Source organism: Equus caballus, chromosome 6, assembly GCF_041296265.1.
Source record: "Equus caballus isolate H_3958 breed thoroughbred chromosome 6, TB-T2T, whole genome shotgun sequence".
Lineage (NCBI taxonomy): Eukaryota > Metazoa > Chordata > Mammalia > Perissodactyla > Equidae > Equus > Equus caballus.
Window position 1 is genome coordinate 92224600 of NC_091689.1, and position 20171 is coordinate 92244770.

General features: G+C 47.3%; 1 protein-coding gene and 1 long non-coding RNA gene across 3 annotated transcripts in view; one reads left to right on the forward strand and one right to left on the reverse strand.

Moving 5' to 3' along the window:
• Positions 1-20171, reverse strand: part of PPM1H (protein phosphatase, Mg2+/Mn2+ dependent 1H) — a 231100-nt gene that overhangs the window by 31162 nt on the left and 179767 nt on the right. The window contains exons 7-9 of one of the 2 annotated variants that reach the window (XM_023643926.2): positions 10185-10248; positions 6629-6736; positions 5843-6088 (exon numbers count right to left, since the gene is read on the reverse strand). In XM_023643926.2, coding sequence (XP_023499694.2) covers positions 6050-6088; positions 6629-6736; positions 10185-10248 — 211 coding nt within the window. In that variant the 3' untranslated portion in view covers positions 5843-6049. Of the gene's footprint in view, positions 1-5842; positions 6089-6628; positions 6737-10184; positions 10249-20171 lie in introns of those variants that run through there. The other variant, XM_023643925.2, reaches the window with a different exon arrangement.
• Positions 1938-5228, forward strand: LOC138924849 (uncharacterized). The gene is made up of 2 exons (XR_011440167.1): positions 1938-2234; positions 4760-5228. It is a non-coding gene; the product is annotated as an uncharacterized lncRNA (long non-coding RNA).

The following is a 20171-nucleotide window of genomic DNA, read 5'->3' on the forward strand; positions in this document are numbered from 1 at the left end:
TTGGCCTTAAACCCAAACCATGGTTCCAGTCTAACTTCATACTAGCTACAAAGTTACTGTCATTCCAGACTCCTGTGTCGGTTTTTTTTAATTGCTTCAGAAAACTCAGAGGGAAAAAGGCATACAATTATTTTTCCTCTTTAGAGCCCCAATAAGCAACAACACTCTTCCTTTCTCATAGGCTAGAAAACAAAGTTCATCTTTAATTTTTTAAAAATTTCACTTTGCTTCATACTCTGAATCAAATCTGCCATCAGTTCTCGCTATGTTGTTTTCTGGAAATGCCTCTCACATGGGCCTCCTTTGAGTGCTCCTAATCACCTGCCCAGCTCAGCTTCTCCCTGCCACACACAGTCAGTTCCTACAACAGCTCCCTGTCTGCATCGCCCCACCCTCCATTCCCCCACCTACCCGCCGTTACAGGCTAAGGCTCCCACCGCCACACGGATCACGCTACGCCCTTGCCCAAGACCTCATCTTCTGCCTTGGGGCCAGCTCGAGGGCCCCCATAATAACTAGCTTTATTAGAGCTAATAGCCCTCAAGCCAATCTTCCACACTTAGTGACCCCATAAGGAAAGTTTGCTTCACAGCAGACTCACTTCTGCTTCCTTCTTTTCTTGTCCTACCTATCTTGTCCTTTTTCTTCAGATGATATAGTTCCCTCTCCCTTCTCTGAGTTCCCCGTCTCTTAGGAAGCAGGAATCACAGGGTTTATAGCTGATTATTCTTTGGCTAGTCTCACCTTCCAATTGGCCCCAAATTCTAATTCCTTGAGGACGTGTTCCCCAGTGTTCTACTTGATAAACACTATTGGACTCATGACGTCTGTGTAAAGAGCCAGCGAAATTTATGGTGTTGACGGACTAGGAAGACGAGCTAGCAGCTAATATTTATTAGGCCAGGTTCTATGCTAAGTATTTATATATGTCATTTAATTTGTTCCTTAGGTTCCTGGGTATAACAACCGTTTTGCCCTTTTTTTATTGAAGAGGAAGTTGAGATTTAGGTAAAGTAACTTTCTCAAGTCACCCAGCCAGTAAGTGAACAGACAGAGCTTGAAGCCAAGACTGATTACCAGTCTGAGTTTCTAACCACGACATCACACCATCTCCTAAGGTATTTTTGAGGGGTCTAGGGAATTTTTTCAGACAAATTCTTCCACCTCTACACCCAAAGATAATTACTGTCACCGTTTTAGAAAATTCCCTTCGAGACTTGTATATACATACATATGAATACACATGCATATACCTTTTTTTACCAACTTATGATCGCTCTGTATATACAACCATATTGTTCCACTTAATATAGCACAGCCATTTCCCCATGTTATTATGCGCCAGTATTGTTTTTCATGAATTGGCCAGGCTGCAGAAAGTACACAATACAATAAAACATGCTCCTTCCCAAAATGGGATTTTGGCTTGGGGCATGAAAAGCTACCAAGACTTGGAAGACGGTAAATGTTAAGATGTCAGCGTGAGATCTTAAATATCGTTCATGTTTTTATGGGAGACAATGGGGGATTCCCAAACCAAATAGTCACCCTCTCTTAATATGAAAGTGAATACTGGGAATCACTCAGCATGAAGGCATCCAGAAGCCAGTGGGGAGGAAGACTAGTATTTACTGACCCTCTCTGACCACGTACCAGACCCTGGGCCAGGCACTTCTACAGACGTTCTCATCTCTTTTCCCAGCACCTTGTCTATACAGGCATTTTCACCCCCCAACTCTTCTCCGGAAGGAAGGGGAAGTCAGGCTGCAGTCACCTGCACAGGGCACGGGTGACACTGGTGCTGGGGTGGCATTCATGGACTGTCCAGAGAAGGCTGTTTCAGATGAAAGAAAAAATAATATCCAGATGAAAAACACCGAGAATGAGCTAAATGAGATAGCTGGAGTTTAAAAAAAAAAACAAAAAACAGCTGACAGGAATCTTGAACACTATGGAGAAGGAAAATGAAGCCGAGAGAAAACTGGGCTCCTTGTGGTTCAGTCTCGGCGGAAGGGGGCTGGCCTTGCAAACTGGCCCCCATACGGAAAAAGACCTCATTCTTCCAAGAGCCCCAAAGGGGGCTAAAGGCAACAGCACGGTGTTGGAGTGGAGGCCGGAAAGCTAGAGCGACATTAAGAGGAATCCTAGCTCTAGGGAGGGCCTGTCACAGGCCAGAAAGGGGCGCAGAGTGGAGAACATCTGGAGGTTTAGGCTGCAGGCCGGGCCCAAGCTGCGTGAGTAATACGACCCGATGTGTGTGCCGGATGGGGGTGGGAACTGCTGGAAAAGAAGATGCAGAGGCTCCAGGGCCTCTGAGTTCACAGGTCCTTCCCCTCTCCACTTGAACTCTTTCAGGATGCAATCAAAAAGGGTACCAAGGATGAGCTTCACTGAGCAAGGGGATGGGAGCCCCGGCTGGTGCTGTTTCTCTGATGTGGGGAGAGGCTATATCTTACGCTGCTACATGGAGGAAACGGGGTGCTGGGCCAGGGGATAGCCACAACGCCTCCCCCACTCCACCCCCAGGCCCTTGCTCGGTTGACGGGGCCTCCTGAGGAATTCGGTTCTTGGCCGGAAATCCCTGCCTTAGACCTCGGAAGATGTGAGGGAGGCTCAGCAAACCTGGCGGCCGCTCTTGGGGTTTGGCAAACTCGAGATTTTTCCAGCGCCTTGTGTTCAGCAAAACTGAAAATGTGTTTGGCTAGAAACCCTTCTCTAATTTTTAAACCCCTGTGCGTTTTTTTTTACGTAAATGTGATCCACATGTTTTTGATTTATTTTTATTTAACTCATCAAATCGAATTAGGAGCTGCAATGATGAATGGGAACAATGCTGATTTCCAAGAAGATTTTTGAGCCTTTTTTCTTAGAACAAAATCACATCCTCCCACCCCCGCCCCCCCCCCCCCCCCCCCAACCATTAAAACTACCAGACTGAGCTGGGGTTGAAATTTAGAAACCAAATGTGAAATAAAGATCCCGGCTTGGCCAAGATGAAGCATAGCAGGGGACTGTTCTTAGGAGCTCACAGTTAGAAGGCAGGGCGGGCTGGGGGAGGGTGGGGGAATGCAGACAGGAGGGGGGCAGTTATTCTTCCTTAGATGACTTCGATAAATTTACCTGGCTTCCTGGGCTCCCAAGAGAAGCCCCTAGCTGTTGGTCTAGGGTCTGACTTTATCACTGCCACCCAGGAAAAGAGTTTCTGCCTTGAGACCGGGGATGGGGCTCCCTGGCCCATCTTCCTTCCCCTTGCACCCTCCCTAGTAGCCAATTCAAGCTGCTCTTCCTCTTCCCCCTAACGTGCTCCCCCCTTTCCTGGCTCTGGCTAAGCCCTCTCCATCTGGAAGCACTTAAAATGTACAATACTTTTAATCTCGTGCAAAGGAATCTTGGGATCTACACTACATACCCATTAAGCTAAATTATAGGTGCACAATCTTATTTTGCACAATTCCGTCTGGCCTGGCATACATGAAAGGCCATGGCTGTCTTTCCTAATTACTTTTTCTACGACACCATCATTTTCGAGAACTTCAGTCTGCGGCTAGCAGAATTTCTCTTGAGAAACTCTGGCCACTGAGGTCCCAGGATAAAGGTGCTTTCTTCAGAGCCCCTCGATCCAGTACTCGGTGGGCCCCTTGGACATGGTCCAAAGAAATGTCCTGGAACTTGGCTTCTCTCTGCTACAGGCCCTGATGGATGCAAGGACCATCCTGCTCCTTAATAACTGTACAACCTGGGGGAGTGATTTCACATCCCTGGGCCTCAGTTTCCCAATCTGTACAACGGATAGAATCACCACACAGACCTCACAGAGCTGTTGTGAGGATTCAGTGAGAATGCTGGGTGTAAAAAAAACCCAAAAACATACTGTGTTGTCTGGCCAAGACTAGGTAGTTAATAAATGTTACTTTTTACTGTTATTATCAAAACTCTACACTTTATTCGACCCGACAACTCTTCTAAGAGCACTTTCACTTTCCTAGAGGTTGCCGGTTTTCTTTTCAGTCCTCCCTGTCTGTCACCAATGCTGAGCCAACCAACCCACTTCCCTGCAGACCAGAATAGGTGACATGAGGATTCTGATCAACCGACTGGGGTCCTTGGGGAGTCTCCCACATGGGCCCCAGTTTGAAACTGACATCTCTTCCAAGATAGCAGAGTGATTGGAAGATCAATAATCAAACTGCATAGGGATCATTCTCCTTCAAATCACACCAAACTTCTCACTTGATCTAGAAAGCATGTGTGTGTGTGGATGGGGGTGGGGATGATAAGGAGGTTTTTGCTCTGCTTTAAGGAGCAAAATGGTTAATTAGTGTTTCCTGAAGACCCCACCCTCCATCCTGGGAACATGAGTCACACTTCATCCATCCCTTTTGGAAAATAGAAAGGTGACGGCACCATTTAATATGCCTGATAAATGCCTCTCTCCCAAGGGGGAAATATAGAAGTCCATGAGTCTAGCATTCATTGTTTCTCTCTGGCCAAGAGTGGTTTCGGCAGTAATTCCTGGGTCCTGACGTTGGTCAGAATAGAGGGACCAGGGATCCACCAGCTTCCGGGGAACCCTAGACGCTTTATGTAGTAATGGTCCTCACCATGCAAACTGCTATGGGGCTAAAAGAGAGACATTTGCAGCCTTTTGATGAATGGTAATTATTATTTCCACCAAGCTGACCCCACTTGAACTCCTGGGTGACATCAGGAAATGTGTGTGTCTTCCATGCCTGATATTTACTGGAGATTTCCCTTTCAGGGGGCTCTTCCTCTTCGTGGCTGGAGGTATTTTGGATGCCAGCCTCAGCAATAAAGGACTCTAAAGAAACTACCCTGGCTCACAGCCCTGCCAAAGGCTGGGCCTAGGTGACTGTGCCCATCAGTGGTTCCGGAGTGGACACAATCTGAAGGGGCAATCTACAAACTGGGATGTCACTTGTGGTCTAGTATAAAAGGTGAGTTGGGCCAAGGAGATTCCTTCCTGGTAATCTGGAATCAGGAGAGTGAGAAACTGGGTTGACTGGCAGAAGAGACATAGGGAACATGGCTGGCCACATGAATGGCAGAACACGCTCATGAAGGTGACAGACTGCCACTGCTGAAGCTCTCCAGGGCTGTCTGGATTCCAGAACCACCCTCTCATAAAGCCTGGCTATTCAAGGGTTCTTCTTGTGGACATCATAAACATCTCTTCCACTGTTATTAAAATAAACACCTCCTTTTTTTGAGTTAGCTTGAGTGGGTTTCTGTTTCCTCCAACAAAAAAAGCCTTCACTAAAACGGCACCTACCCTTGGGAATAACATCCAGATGGAGCGATGTCTAAACATTCTGGGCATTTCCAGTGCAAGGCACTGCCTTAACAGTTAATTACAGGACGCAAAGACCCTTGGTTCCCGACTCACCCCTCCCTGGCTCTCCTCTACTATAGAAATTGGAAAAGTTAAAGTCCTGTCTCTCTCCCAACCTCCTTGCAACTAGGGGAGGTCGTGTGACACAGTTACGACCAATGAGATGCAAGTGAGTATCTGCTGGGGTTGACAGGCTGCCCCTCCTTCCTGCCTTGCATGAAAATGTTAGGCTTGGAGCTGCTGCTGCCATCTTGAAACAATGAGGGAAAGTCAGAGAAGCAGGCGTGCCACCCCTGGCACATTGGACATGCTACACCAACACTAGCTGCTGCCAAACTCCAGCCTCCCTATTATGTGAGAAAAATATATGCCTAAACTATTAGTTAGATTTTTCTATAACTTAGAAGCAAAATCTTTTCTAAATGATATACTCTGAAATAGAACCTGATATTGTTTACTGTATTATAAGAAACACGATTTTTTAACCAAATATTTTTAACCATATATTTTTAACCAAATATATGACCAACTTGTTTTTCAATTAATTTCTCCAAACATCAACTGAATGATACAAGCTCTCCAGATAACTAAAATCTACGAGGGAATAAGGTATAGATATGAACGACTGTGCCATAAGACGCAGGTGCTCTCTGCCCATCTGGAGAAGAGACCCTACTTCCAGTTGGGGGAGGGGAGACGTCAGGGAAGTCTCTGCAGGAGAAGCATTTGAGGTAAACCCTAGAGAAAAAGAAGAATCAGGATTTTTGAAGATGGGGAGGTAGGGCATTCTAGGCAGAAGGAATCCTCTAAGCAAATATGGGAAACTGAAGGTCACGTACAGGAAATAGCAAGTTCATTCTGGCTGTGGCAGCAGAACAAAGATTAGATTAGAAAGTTAGACCAAATTATAACAAGCCTCGAATGCCGAGCAAGGAACCTGGGCTTTATTCTCCAAACCACGGGCTGTTGTTGAAGGTTTCTGAGCAAAGAGGAGTCACGGGAGTTGTTCAGGAAAATTTGCCTGATAGCCACAGGTGGGAGGGCCCGATGAGGCAGGGAATGCTAGGGGGCCCTGTAGCTGTCCGGGCAGGAGGCAATGCGGGCACGAACCAGGAGAGAAAGTGAGAATGGAGTGGGAAAAAGAAACAGACATGAGAGACACTGCAGAAGTACGTGACATAAGCTGGGGACTGTCTGGGAATGGGGTGTGAGTCATGGCAGGAATAATGCAGAAAACATTTTATTGTACAAAATAGAAACAAAAACTTCATGCGGTACCTCTGGAGCTGAAGACAGGAATGGTTTTATGTAGATGTTGGAGTCATGCACCTTCAGGTCATGGTCCCCAAGTCCCCTGGTCACTCCAATAGTTGCCATTACTCGGGCCTAGGAGTACAAGCAGAAGTTCATCAGAAACACTCAATACAGAGAAAGCATTCCCATCCCAATATAGCCGCCATGGGCTAAGAGAGAAGCAGTAATTTTCCAATTCCTCCTGCCCCTCTCTGTGCCCCTGCTGGTAACTGATGGTGGGTCGTTGTTTCCAAGTCAGGGCTCACCGAGATCACCTCTGTCCTTGAGGAGGGGCTATCCCCCCCTCTCTTAAGTCTCATGGGCTGCGGCTGTCTCTCCAGCTTTCTTTCGTAGAGACTGGAGGGAAGCGTGTCCAATAAACTAAATCCAATACATGCGTGACGTGATGGCCACTGAAACCAGTTCAGAGCAAACCCAACGGGATCGACTGACCCATCCATCCATCCACCCATCCTCTGTCACAAACCCACTCTACAAGTATTTGAACACCAGCTGTGCCTCTGGTCCCTTGATAAGCACTATTAAAAGATGTAAAATAGAGGCAGCTCCCACCCTCCCAAGGCTCCTATATTATACTTTATGGCTGGAGAAAATAAACCATTAGCAACTCTGTAACCTCTCCTGCTAACATCCCCAACAAGTTCCCTCTGGGCAGAAAGGAACAAAACATCAAAATGCTGCAACTCCACAGAGACCTCAGGGCCCACACCCCACCCCCTCACCCCCTCACCTCCTGTACGCTTTCTCTAAAGGGTTTTCTGAACGCTTTGTGGAAGCAATACTATTATCCTACAGCCTGCTCAGTCAGCCTGAATGTCTGCGGGGGTGCCACAGATCTGATTCACCCACACACTCACTGAGCAGCTACCACGTGCAGACACCGCGTTGCAGGGGATGAATGTCTAAGGCTTGTCCCTACTATAATAAAGGAGAGAAGAGGTACATCTAACAACATATAAAATATAGCCACGTGCTGAAAGACAGAAACAATGCGTTCTGAGTTGAGAGGAGCTAACAATTCTGCTGAGAAGGCTCCCTGGAGGAGACGGCACTAAATTCTTGTGCAGAAGGATGGGCAGCATCGAGACAGGTGAACGCAGAGGGATGGAGTCAAAGTCATTCTGGGTGGAATGAAGCCCAACAGCCTACACGTGGATCATCAATGACACACCCAGTGGAGCATCGCGGTTCAAAGACCCGAGCTTGAATACTCACTCTACTGCTTGAATAGCACGTCAGTGCTAAGAAACATCACAATCTAACACATTACCGTCATCTTCATCCTAGTTTCCCAAAAAGGTTGTGCATTTTGGAGCTGGTTTTAGATCAGAAGTTGGGAAGGTTTACATCAAAGAGGAAATGAAACCATGACACACTTTTTAAAGGCCAGAGTCAAGAAGGTAAAGTGCAGACCCGAGATGTGAAGCCCCGGGACGGCGGTCAGGCGGGCTGCCGAGACCTCTGTGCTGCTGGGAGGCGGGAGCAGCTCCTCCCGAGCTGGGAGGTGTTCAACTCTACCTGGGAAAACTCTGAGTCCTTGGCCGCCCTCCTCTCTCCTCCCTGCCCTGACATCTTCTCGGGCTGGAAAAAGCACAGGTGGGTGTTTTGAACCAAAGGAATCTGATGTTTCTGCTAGTTACTGAACTTATTTACAAAGTATATAGGTGTTACCCACACAAGCCCTTAAAAGCACTGGCAGGAATAAAATGAAAAGTAACAGCTGAGAAGTATTCTGAAACTTCTGGGTGGGTGTGTGCAGAGAGGAAAAAGAAAACCCCTGTAAAGGAGCTAGACAGAAGTGATGTGTTGCAGTTGTCAAGATTTCTCAGGAAATCAGAGTTCTCAGACGGGGTGGTGCAGACTGGAGCCACAGTGGCTTTGAAACAGGTCATTGGGTACGATGACGGAACTTGCCCGCTGCCTGTCACAGAACTGTCAAAGCCCTAGTGAACTAACATGCCTGAGGAACGTGATGTCCCGGTGAGTGGGACCTTTGGCCTATCTGGGAAACCCTTGCTCCTTTAAACCTTATTGCTGATAATCTTTGAAGAATACATTTGTCCGTCTTCCTGTTGCACTAAGGAGAGCACACTGACCATAACTCAAGAGCATATTTCACACACGTTTATTGAAGACCAGCCGTGAGTCAGGTACCAGGCTAGACAGGTGCTGGGGATACAGAGATAACAGGCTGTGGTCCTGCGCTGGCCGCTCGCTGGGTAGAGCAGGGTAATCACGAGAACCTCAGCCCCTTAAGACCTACAGCGGCAGGTGTGGGCCATTGATGGATGAGCGATCCGCATTAAGGTGCCCACCATCCTGAAAGGTGTGATTCTCAGCCAGGGACGGTGAGGTGAAAGGTGTCCATCTCCAGGAAAGGGCAAGCTAGTTTGAAAAATGATCCCCATGTGGATCAGATATTCGTGTTTCATTTCCCTGCATGAAATGCCTTCTTCCACTGAAATCACTGCTGGGCCGCACTGAGCCCCAAACGTAACTGTGTGTGCTGTCTCCCTCTCACACGTACACGCAGAAGTGCACGCGCGCGCACACACACACTTAAGTTCTGCCCAAAGGTCCTTCGGTTTACTTATGAGTCACTTCTTCCTGATAAAAACTACCCAATGCTGAAAAAAATTTCATTTGAAGATTCTTCTTAACGTGACCACATTTTTCACTTCTAATTGGAACCCTCAGCACCTCGTTAAAATGTATTTGTGTTCGGAGGAAGAATGCAATGATTCAGAAGGGCTTTGTTCTTACTGGGAAATGGCTTCAGAGCTTCCTTGTCTCCGCCCCAGGGCTGCAGCCTCCTCCAGTCTCTGCTCAGAGACCACTGTAAGGTGGACAGCCTTCCTTCGGTTCAACAATGTGCCTGCTGCTCAGCGTTGGATTCTGACTGGGGCCCTCGGAGCTGGTGATGGATAGTCTTCGCCATCTCAGCCCGGGCTCTGGTCTGATCCTACAGCTTAATCACGGTGAAGCTCTGGATCCCCTTCATGGGGCTAGTGGAGAAGCCGACTTGCAAAGTCTGAACTTCTCTGCTGGAGAGAGAGCCCCCCAGGAGGCAGAGGGTAACGGCGCCACATCTGGCACCACCTCTCCCTGCCTATGTGACCGCGTGAGCAGTTTTAACCTCAGAGTCCCAGCGGCCTCATCTACCAAATGGATGTGATACACCAGCTCTGCCTGCCTCATGGCTCGTTGTCAGATACGCAATGAGATGACGTATGCGAAAGTGGTCATGTTTAAACACTGTAAACAGTTATCCAAATGAAGTGAGAAGGGCAATGTTATTTTTACAGAACCGCCTTTGGTCCCTTGTGCTCACCGCCCCCACCCCCACCCCTGCCACTCCCTGGACCCTCGAGACAGGAAGTTTGAATGATGATGGAGGTGATATTCTTTCTAGCTGTCAAGGCCATAAAGTCATGAGCTGCTGAGTGGAACACACAGATTGCCAGGGGCCCTGGGGAGACAGAGCCTGCTCTCTCAGGCCCGGGGAAGTGCACGTGCCTACCTTCTTGCCTTCTCCATATATAAGGGGAAACTTCAAGTCATCATCCTCAATGGTTTTGTATGCCCTGTAGGGGGATAAACAACATTTAAAAACAAAGGTTTGCACTCAATTAGTGACCCAGTGCCCTGACACAGGCTGTGAGGTACTTTACTGTCCCTGCCACTCCATCCGCTCACCACACGCCAATCTCTGTCTTTATATAGAGTTATCCTCCCTACACGTGTGTGTGTGTGTGTGTGTGTGTACATATTTTAACAAACCAGAAAATACCAAATCTTTATATGCTTGAGGAGGGAAGAAATAAGTTGATTTTTCATAATTAGCGAGAAGGGGCTATGGGTTTCTGTTCTGAGCATTTAGTGTCTGTGCCATAATGAAGTGCCCCAGCAGCAGTGACAGGTTCTTGTCATTAACGTGAAACTGAGAAACAGCAGAGCTCAGAGATGGATGGAGTGTGAAACTGCTCCAAGAGCCAGTTCTCACCTTCAGGGGTTATTTACACCCATGCAGCCTCGTCTGGGATGGCTGGAGAAGGAATATTTAGAGCCTGTTTGACCTCAGTATGATTTTCAAGGTTGGCAGAAAATTCTTTGTTTCACAATAGCTATTAAATGGCCATTCGGCACACACAAAGAAAATCCAGTTTATGCTTCAATGGTTTATTCCAGACTCGGTTGTCCAGATGCCATTGCATAGACAGCAGGGGTGGGCCAGGCCACGGTAAGAGAGCAAATGAAGCCCGTGTCTGGCAGTTTTGCTCAAAAGGAAGTTAAAAAACAAACAAGCAAACAAACATGGCACCGGTTGCTAGCTGTACCCCCTGGGCAAGGGGCACCGCCTTTTTTGGTCTGGTTTCTTCTCACACACGATGCTTTACACAAGGAAGCTCAGCACAGAGCCTGCCACTTAGTAAGGACTCCATTAGTGGCAGCTAGTACTAATATTTAGTAGATAATTAATACTTGGCATACCCGTTCCCCTTTCTGCAAGATTGGGGACAGCACTGCCTCTTCACCGCCTCAGATAAGTATTAGGAAGACTAAGTAAAAGATAGCCTAGGTTCTGCTGGTTGGCTGCTAAAAGCAAGATGCTTTTCTAAAGTGCAGTAAGAAGAAGACTTTGTGAAATGGGCTCGCAGTCCTGGGTATATCTGGGAAACTTGGGAGTGAATCTGAAATCAAACTGATGGAAGCCCCTGATATAGAGAAGAATGCAACCCAATTTAAAAAGACTTCAACCCCAGAGCTAAAGTGGGTTCATCCTTATTTTCCAGGGAGTTATTTGGATAAGTTGTTCCTTCCCGGGGGCAGAGGATCAGTGAAGTCTGCGCACCAGAGGTGCCCAGTCTCGAGGTTAGTTCTGCTGTCTGCATGGCCCTGGGCAAGTAGATAAGCTGCCCCAGACCCTCATCGATCAGAGAGCAAAAATGGAGCCTCATTCAGGGGCTCGGTGGTTGTGAGGATTAAGATGGGCTAATGAATGGGACGAGCCTGGGAGGTGTTTAGCACAGCGCCTGGCAGTGCTGAGAGCTCCATAAAAGCTTGTTGTTGCTGCCGCTGTCAGGCGAGCTCAGAGGTACTCTAGGAATTGAATTTTCAAAAGAAGAACTCTACTATTTCCTTCCTCCAAACCTACCAAATTAACACAAAGTGGAAATAGCTGCTTTGATGTTCCGATACTCACACGAACTATTTAAATCACTGTGGTATACAAGTCACTTGGGGACCGAACAGAGCTGTTATTAGAATCCACTCAGCTGGTGGACTGGATGAGTGTGTAGACCAGCGGGTCTCAACTGTAGCTGCTTACTGAATCACCTAGGAGGGCTACAAAATCTGATGCCCAGGTCACACCTCAGAGCAATCAAATCGGAACCTCTGGGGATGGGACCCAAGCAGCAGGATTTTTAAAAAGCTTTCCACGTGATTCCAGCGTGCAGCCGAGGTTGAGAACCCCCGCTGGAGACCAAGTGTCATTAGCTAACACTCAGAATCAGTTGAACAATAAGGCCCTGTCAACTTGACCCTAAAGATGGCAGACCATATAGCTCAAGGGAGAGGGGGAAATGGCCTAAGACTGAAATGGGCACATGCAGGGCTTGCGGACCCTGGAGAGGGAGCTGTGGAGCGTGAGAAGTCAGGGCGAGACAGAGAGGAGGACGCAGTGCGGAGGGACCCAGAGAGGGGCTGGGGTCTGGAGATCCAGAGGCACAGGATTCTAGAATTAAACGGGAGGCGGGAGGCAGAAGGCGGCGGCTCTAGAATCAATGACTGGAAATTACTTCGTGCTCAGTAGAGAGCACTTCTAACAGGCTGGGAAAGGCAGTGAGAACGCTGTTCTCTGACTCTGCCACAAACCCAGAGAATTCCAGGAGCACGAAGTCTGTGTTAGCACAGCTCTGGAAAACAAGCACTCCTCTTGCAGTCGTTACTCAGAGGATCAAGTCCACGGCAATTCTAGTATTGTATTTTGGCTTCTGTTTCTTCATCTTTGAGAACAACGAAAACGTTAAAAATAGAAAACACAACTCTGGTAAAGGAAGGTTTATTCTGTTCCTGCCATGGTTGGTTTTCAGTCAAATATGAGCCCTTTTGCCTTCCCTCCCCAACAAATGACAAGAGTGAATAACTATAAACAAGGAGAGAAAGTACAACCCTGTCCCCCTCAGTCTTCTGGGTCCTAAGCACAGTTCATCATACAAAGGTAGGGGGACTTCCCTCCTCGGTTAAAGTCTTGAATAATAGACTAAAATATTCAAGAGTTGAAACTGGTAACTTGATTACCGTCTGATAAATTAGCAACAGCTGACAACAATGACAGCAGCTCTGACCTGCTGCACACCTTCTACATGCCAGACCCTGGGCTGGGGGTTGCTTACATTCTCTAAAATCTCTCACAGAGCCTGCAGCGTCCTAGCTTACAGACCAGGGGACTCAGGCTCAGAGAGGTTGAGTTACTTTCCCAAGATCACGCACCGCATTAAGTGGCCTAAAGCTAGACTCAGACTTTCCCAGAAAACACACCCAAAAAAAAGGTGGACATCAGCGCTCAGCTCTGCGGATTTCTCCTTCCAGCTGAAGAATCTGAAATGAGACCATTCTTGGCCACCTCTCAGTGCGTGAAAAGCAGGCATTTGAGGTAGAAAAGGGGGCTTATGGCAAAAGAAGAAGGGGAATTTTCTGTGTGAGGCAAAAGAACGAAAGGTGACCATGTGGGGACATCACCAGTGGCTCTTCTACACGGTCTCCGGGGAAGAACAGAGGGACCTCAGGCAAGCGACGCTCTGTCGGCTAGCCCTGCCCCCGCTTCCCAGGCCAGTTCACTGTGGCCACAGAGCCCGACAGAGTCCTCTCCCACAGACAGCAGGCCTGCATCAAATCTATTCACAGTTTAAGGGGCCACGCCAGTCTCTGCCCACTTGCAAGGCCTGTCTGCTGTTCATATTACGTTACGGTCCACTTCTAGGCTGTAGGCTCAAACCTACGCTTCCAGCTTGTCCTTGGCTCCCACGCTCCTCAGCTGGGGGAGGCGAGAGGACAAGGAGAGAGGTTGAAGCTTGAGAGCTCCACGAGATGGAGGGACTTGGGACCTAAGAGGAATGGAGAATGTTTATTCCTTCACATCAGATCACATCATGATTTCTGAAATGCTGATTAAATTAAAAAACAACTCTCCAAACTGATTACTCACTAGTTTTATAATAATATAACGGACCAAAGATCATATTTAAAAAATTACTTGTCATAAGAAAGCAAAACTGAAAGGCTTAGGAAAGATTTTTAGAATAACTCTTATCTGGGGTCAATTCCTTTATGAAAATTTATGAGGTCAGTTGACAAAAGGATGAGGAAAAAAAGTAAGGCTTAAGAGGGACCTATATTAAAGGGCTTTCCCTAACTCAAAGCAGTATCCTCAGAAGTTTCCATTAAACATTTTTTTTTAAGGAGTAGTTTTCCTTGCAATGTTGATTCTGCAAAGCTGAAAAGACAAGGCACCATTGGTCTGGACCTACTGGAAAGAAAAGCTCAGCCCTAGAAGAGATTGAAAGGCCACTAAATCGGCTGTACCCCAACTGCAGGAATCCGTCCTATAGCACACCTATGAGTCCCTGGCTCCGTCCTCAGACTGCTGTAGACTGCCATGGGCCAGGAGCTTACAGCACTCAGTGTCAGCCCACTGGAGAGCTGCCCTGGGAAATTCTTTCTTAAGCTGACCCAGTCAGCCATTGGTGTGTTTGGTCTCCCTGGAAAAACATGAAATAAACCCAGTCTCCTTCTTGAGAGCTCTGCAAATACTTGAAGAAAGCTATCCTCGTTTCCTCTTTCTACTTTCTTCAGCCATTCTTCCCAGGACCTGGGGCACCATTCCTACCAACTCAAGTCACCAACCATTCAACCAATATTTATTAACTGAGCATCACACCCTGTGGTAGGGACCCTCTGGGGGCTTTCCAGATTGTCAGCATCTTCCCAGAATGACACTCAGAACTGAAAACACTTAAGATATGTAAGATGTGGTCCACTTAACAATGAAATGATTATGTCTTTGATTTAGAACTTGCTCTTTTTTAAATTACTGCAGATTATATTTGCATTCCGTGCATGCACATGTGTGTCTGTGTTATGTATGGTTTAGGGTCATATATTGAAATGATGACTGAAAGCAAACAAAAAAACCTAACCAACAAAAACCCAGTCATTCCAGGAGAAAAAAGACCTCAGAAGGTTTCTTGACTCGTCGTCGTCTCCTCTGGTTTACTCTTATGCAATGGACGTTCTACTCTAAATGGAAGACTCCATTGCCCTCAGTAATTTTATCTTGCTAATTTCAATCCATTGTTCTAACCCACAGAAGGCCTTCTGAATTCATATCCATCCAAAATACCAGCTCTCCTTCTATGCTATGTCATGTTAAATATGATAAGCAACTTTGTCATCTTCATCCACATCACTGAAAAAAAAATGCTAAGCAGAACCAAGCCATTAGAGATCTTTCTCCAGACCAAGCTAACCAGACAAGGGATGGATCGACATTTCTTTAAGGCACATGGATGAAAAGTGTGTGTACTTTGAAAAACTGTTTTCAGTATTATAATTTGTACCATGAAAATGAAAAATCTATCAATTTCCTTTTTAATACAAACAACAGACAGTAAAATAAAGCTTGGCAGAACCTTGTCTGGTGGAAAGGCACAAAAGATAGACTGTAACAGTAGAGAAGAGACAACGAGATAGAATATTTATAGTTGGGGGGCCTCTTAGGATTAAAAAAGACTGAAAAACACTGGTCCAGATAGACACTGTCCTCATGACTTTACATTCTTCGGGTATAGTTCTCAGGCCATCTATGAAGAAACTTAACTGAACCATTCTCCATGCAGTGTTTCTCCAGCTGGTCCAAAAGACTAAGAGAAGAAACTACTGAATTTCTTACAAAGTCAAAATACATCCAGGTACAGCATCATCCTGATCAACCAGCCTAGAAACTCCATCAAATAGGGGGAGAAACTGAAACCCTCACTGCCACTCCATGAGCCCCTCCCTCTGTCCACACACCCCCCTCCCTTGCCTTTCAGGACGTCCTCCCACCTCGCCTGATGACTTCAGCCTAGATTCACAGATCACTTTTCCACTCTTTCCCCTACTGTTATTCTCAGCAATTTTATATGTCTAAATGTGCTTCTGGTTTCCTGACTTTATGACTCCTAACCTACTTCCTGATGACCTGGTTCACTGGCCCCCATCAGCACCCGGCCGTGAGGGCAGCACCAAGAGCATCCTCTCCTCTGGAATTCACACTGTCAACCATCTCCCCTCTGTCACTCCCTTGCTGTGGCTCTCAGGCCAGTTCCTCTCCTTGGTCCCCCCATTCTAACTACCTTCCAGCTATACTTGTTTCTGATCCAGCCTCCACCTGTGGCAAATCTTTTGAAAACTTTTCTAACTAGCAGCCAAGAATTCCTTACCCCCTTGATCTTCTAGTAAGAAGGAAACACAATAGGAATTGACTATTTTATCTGTTGACATGACACCAAAATACTGCCATCTATTCCTTCCAAACAGACCGAGAATCAAAAGTTTCAACACCTTCACTGCCATCACCCCAGACCTGGCACCATCTTCCCTTGCCAACATCATTACACATGCCTCCCCAGGCCTCCCTGTGACAATCCAGGCAGGAGCGGATGGGGCCGGGGCCGGGGCCAGGGCCAGGGCCATGGAGGTGAGGGTGTTGAAAACTGTTCAGTTTTGTCCTTTATCTCTATTCTCAGAGCAACCAGAGCAATTATTTTAAAATGTCAGATCATGTCATTACCCTACTCAAACCCTCCAATGGCTTTCCCATGATAGGCAAAATAAAAGCCAAGCAATAAAATGACCTTCTTTAAAATCGCTCCCCTCCCCCACGTTTCCTCTTTCCCTTGTCTGCTTTATTCTTCTCCTTGTCATCTACCACCAACTAACACTTTAAGTATTTTACTTCCTTATTATGTTCATTTTCCCTTCTGCTCCCCTCACGCCCCCTGGCCCTCCTGGAGTTCTATGAGGACAGAGATTTTTGTTTTGCTACCTGTGGTTTCCCTGGTCCCTAAGGGTACCCAATGCATAATGGGTGCTGACAAATATTTGATTAAGGGAGCAAATCAATGACTACTACTTACCCTAGGTAGGGCTTTATTCTGCCCTTAATATTTTCTTGTTCTATACATATATACAAAACAAAAGCCAAGAGCCCTCCTGTGTTTTTTGCTTTCTGCGTCTCCGCTGTGCTGGCTGTGGTGGATGCCCGCTCCTGGGCATAGCCTTTCTCGCCTCTGGCTTTGGCTGGCTACGTGCTGCTCTCTGCAGTGTTGTAGACACATTCCCTGAACACGTGAACTCGAGAGGTCCCCGTGCAGCCGCACTGATGTCCTTTCACCCTTCTGATGAGTAGCAACTATAGGACTCCTCCAGGATGAATGCATCTCGACTCCATGTCAGTTTTGTAATTTTTATCAGAAAAAGCTTTGCTTGTATTTTAAGACTGGCTGCGAGGCCTCCTAGCAAATCTTCCACAGCCATTTTTCTCTCTCTAATTCACAATCATAACTCCTTGGCTTAAAATTCTCCATTGGCTCTCTTTCCACCACTTTAAAACATAACCCAACGATGAGGCCCTCTATGATCTCATCTTTGCCCGCTGCCCTGCCATCTTTTATCACTCTGCTGTGCTCTCCTAACACTGGCTTCCTTGCTGTTTCTTTACCTTGCCACGAGGCCCTGCCGTTCCCTCTGCCTGGGCTATTCTTCCCCGGATCCTCCCATAGCTGGCCCCTGAGCATCACTCAGAGAGCCTCTCTGACCGCTCATCCAAAAGGCTGGCGCTCGCTGCTCCTGCTTCAGCTCCTCATGGCCCTTACAGAACAAGGGCTAAGCACTTGTATGTTCATTCATTCAGCACTACCACATTCATTCATTTGCTTCCTCATTTGTATTCTGCCTCTCCCTCTACAACATGAGCTCCATGGAGGCAGGACTTTGTCTTTTCACTGCTTTACCCTCCTATCTACAGCCGTGTGGGCACACTGTGGGTGTAAGGTAGGTCCTACCTAAATGGATGGATAAATGACCGAAAGCTGGCGCTTCCTCCTTAGCATGTGAGCTTCCCTCTGAAGAGAGACTGAAGTCGTGCCTTCCCCATCGCCGTGCCTCACGCTAAGCTCTCCTGTGGCTGAAACTGAGGGCTGAGTGCCGTCAGTGACAGCCTGGACTTTTGTTTGCCTCTTCATATTAAAATTTTAGGTTCCCTTTTATTACCTATATATTAGTAGATAGTTAGAAAGTGATAAAAACTAGCATTTACGATCCTCTTGCCTACTACTTTCTCCTGTTAATTCCCAAGCACCACCTCCAGAATGGAAGTTTTCTGTTGCAATTGTTCTCCAGGGTTTAGAGTGTTACTTAGACAATTTTCTTCTTCCATATTAAAGTCTACTTGCTAAGGCAAGTCTCTTAAGAAAGTTCTTCCTAGTCTTGGCTGGATGCCTCCATTCCCAGCCCCAGCCCCTACTCTGACTTCTGAACCCACAAGCCAGGAACCCGGAGTTCACGCTTTGGCATCATCCACTTAGATCACTTCCCACGATCTCCCTTCACTCCTAAGTCGTGACCTTTAATTAGAAAGAGGGACAGAAATACCGCTGGCTTTCCTAGGCCTGAATTTCCTTAGCCATACTTCAAAGTCATTTAAGAAGAACGCGACCCTTTCTGGAGAGGGTATCGGACCCTCTTCCTTCGGGGCCTGACGAATCTTAACAATCCACATGTGCGACTCCAATGACACGCATCAGTGAGGCACATTCTTCCACTGGCTGACCTCTCGACATGGCCTTGGACGCCCCTCCTCCTCTGGGACTCCTTCTTCCTGGATTCTTTCTCCCCTCCTGGCAGAGCCCACTGCGGCGTATGAAAGACCACCAGGCTTGGAGTCAGAGGTCTTGAAGTCACAGCTCAGTCCTCTCGTGAACTAGTGTGTGAACTTGGGGAAGTCCCTCCACCTCACTGGATTTGCTTCTTCAGCTGCGTTCTTTGTGGAGGGTTGCAAGGATTAAATGCAAACACGTCTGGGAAAGTCCTTGGTGAAGGATACGGTGCTATTTAACTAAGCTGTGGCTATGAAGGTCTCAGGAGCCTCTTTCTTCACTGCAGATGTAGAGCACAGATAACTGGTGACCAGAGGCAGGAAGACAGCACATCCCCCCCAGGAAAACCACTTCTTGCTGAGCTCCCAGTGAGCCACCCCAATTCATACTTTTTCTACTGTTGCTAATGCTATCAAATCATGAAGGACAGCACCTGTGCAACTTTATGCAGAAAAGTCAATGGTTCTGCTCTAAAGTGAAGACTCAGAAGGATATTTCAGAGCTAACAATCTAAATGGGGTGCTTTTGGGTTGGTCTGAAATAGTCATAAAAGGAGAATTTTCCTCCCTCAGCTAGAAGCTCAGCACACCCCTAGGAGGGAGGTAAAAGTCACAGGAAGTCCCATTTTACTCATAGCAGAAACCAAGTCCTAGGCAGACAGAGGCACAGTTCACGGGGGCTGAGCAGGTGTGGATGGAGGATGCTGAGCAGAACCATCTACCACTTTGGTCCCCAATTCTGCCTTCTTACACCAAATCTCCATAGAAGCCTGACTCCCAGGAGGCCCAGGATGAAACACCACCCAGGCCTGGCTGGTCAGGAACAGACACGTGTCTGGAGCCCAAATGCCCCTCGTGGCTTTTAAGTGCTTGGCATGACCCCAATGAAGCAATTCACGGAGTCCTCAGAGGCCCTCCCGTCGACTCGCCCCTTCCCGCCCCCTCCTCCCCAGACCTTCCTGGAAAAAGCAACACAGGCTCGGCAGTCACTTCATGCGTCCCTTGTCCTGCCAGCCATCTGTATTTCCAAAGAAATCAAACCCGAAGCCTGACTACCGAGCTCCGGAAACAGAGGCAGTTTGCTGCTCCTTGAGATGGCCCCCCAGAAGCAGCCGCTCTCCCCGCCCGCTCGCTGCACGGATATTTGTGATCCGTGCGTGCATGTCTTTCCTTTAAGGCAACAAAGGATGATTTTGGTATTTTATTAGGTCTTACTCTTATTTTTTAAATATCTTAAGAGGACTTCTTTCCTGGCTTCAAATATTCACAGTTAAAGCCCCAGAAATTTCTCAGATTTGTCTTCAGATCCAATCACAACATGCTGGAAAAATGTCACTCAACTGTCTGGGAGGGTGAATCTGAGCCAAGCTTAATGAGGTTAGGCTCAAGTCGGAGCTGTGCAGTGAGGGCGAGAGGCAGCCCTGGGAGCCCCAGGGTGCGTTGGACGAGGCTGAGAAACGTCCCACATCCAGCAGCTAGTCTGAGGGTTTAGAAGGACCCTGTATAGCGTTTCTGGGCACAGCCAACATCTCTGCCACAGGCTCACCACTGGAGAGCCGGCTTTAGTTGTTTGTAAATCTAAGCTTT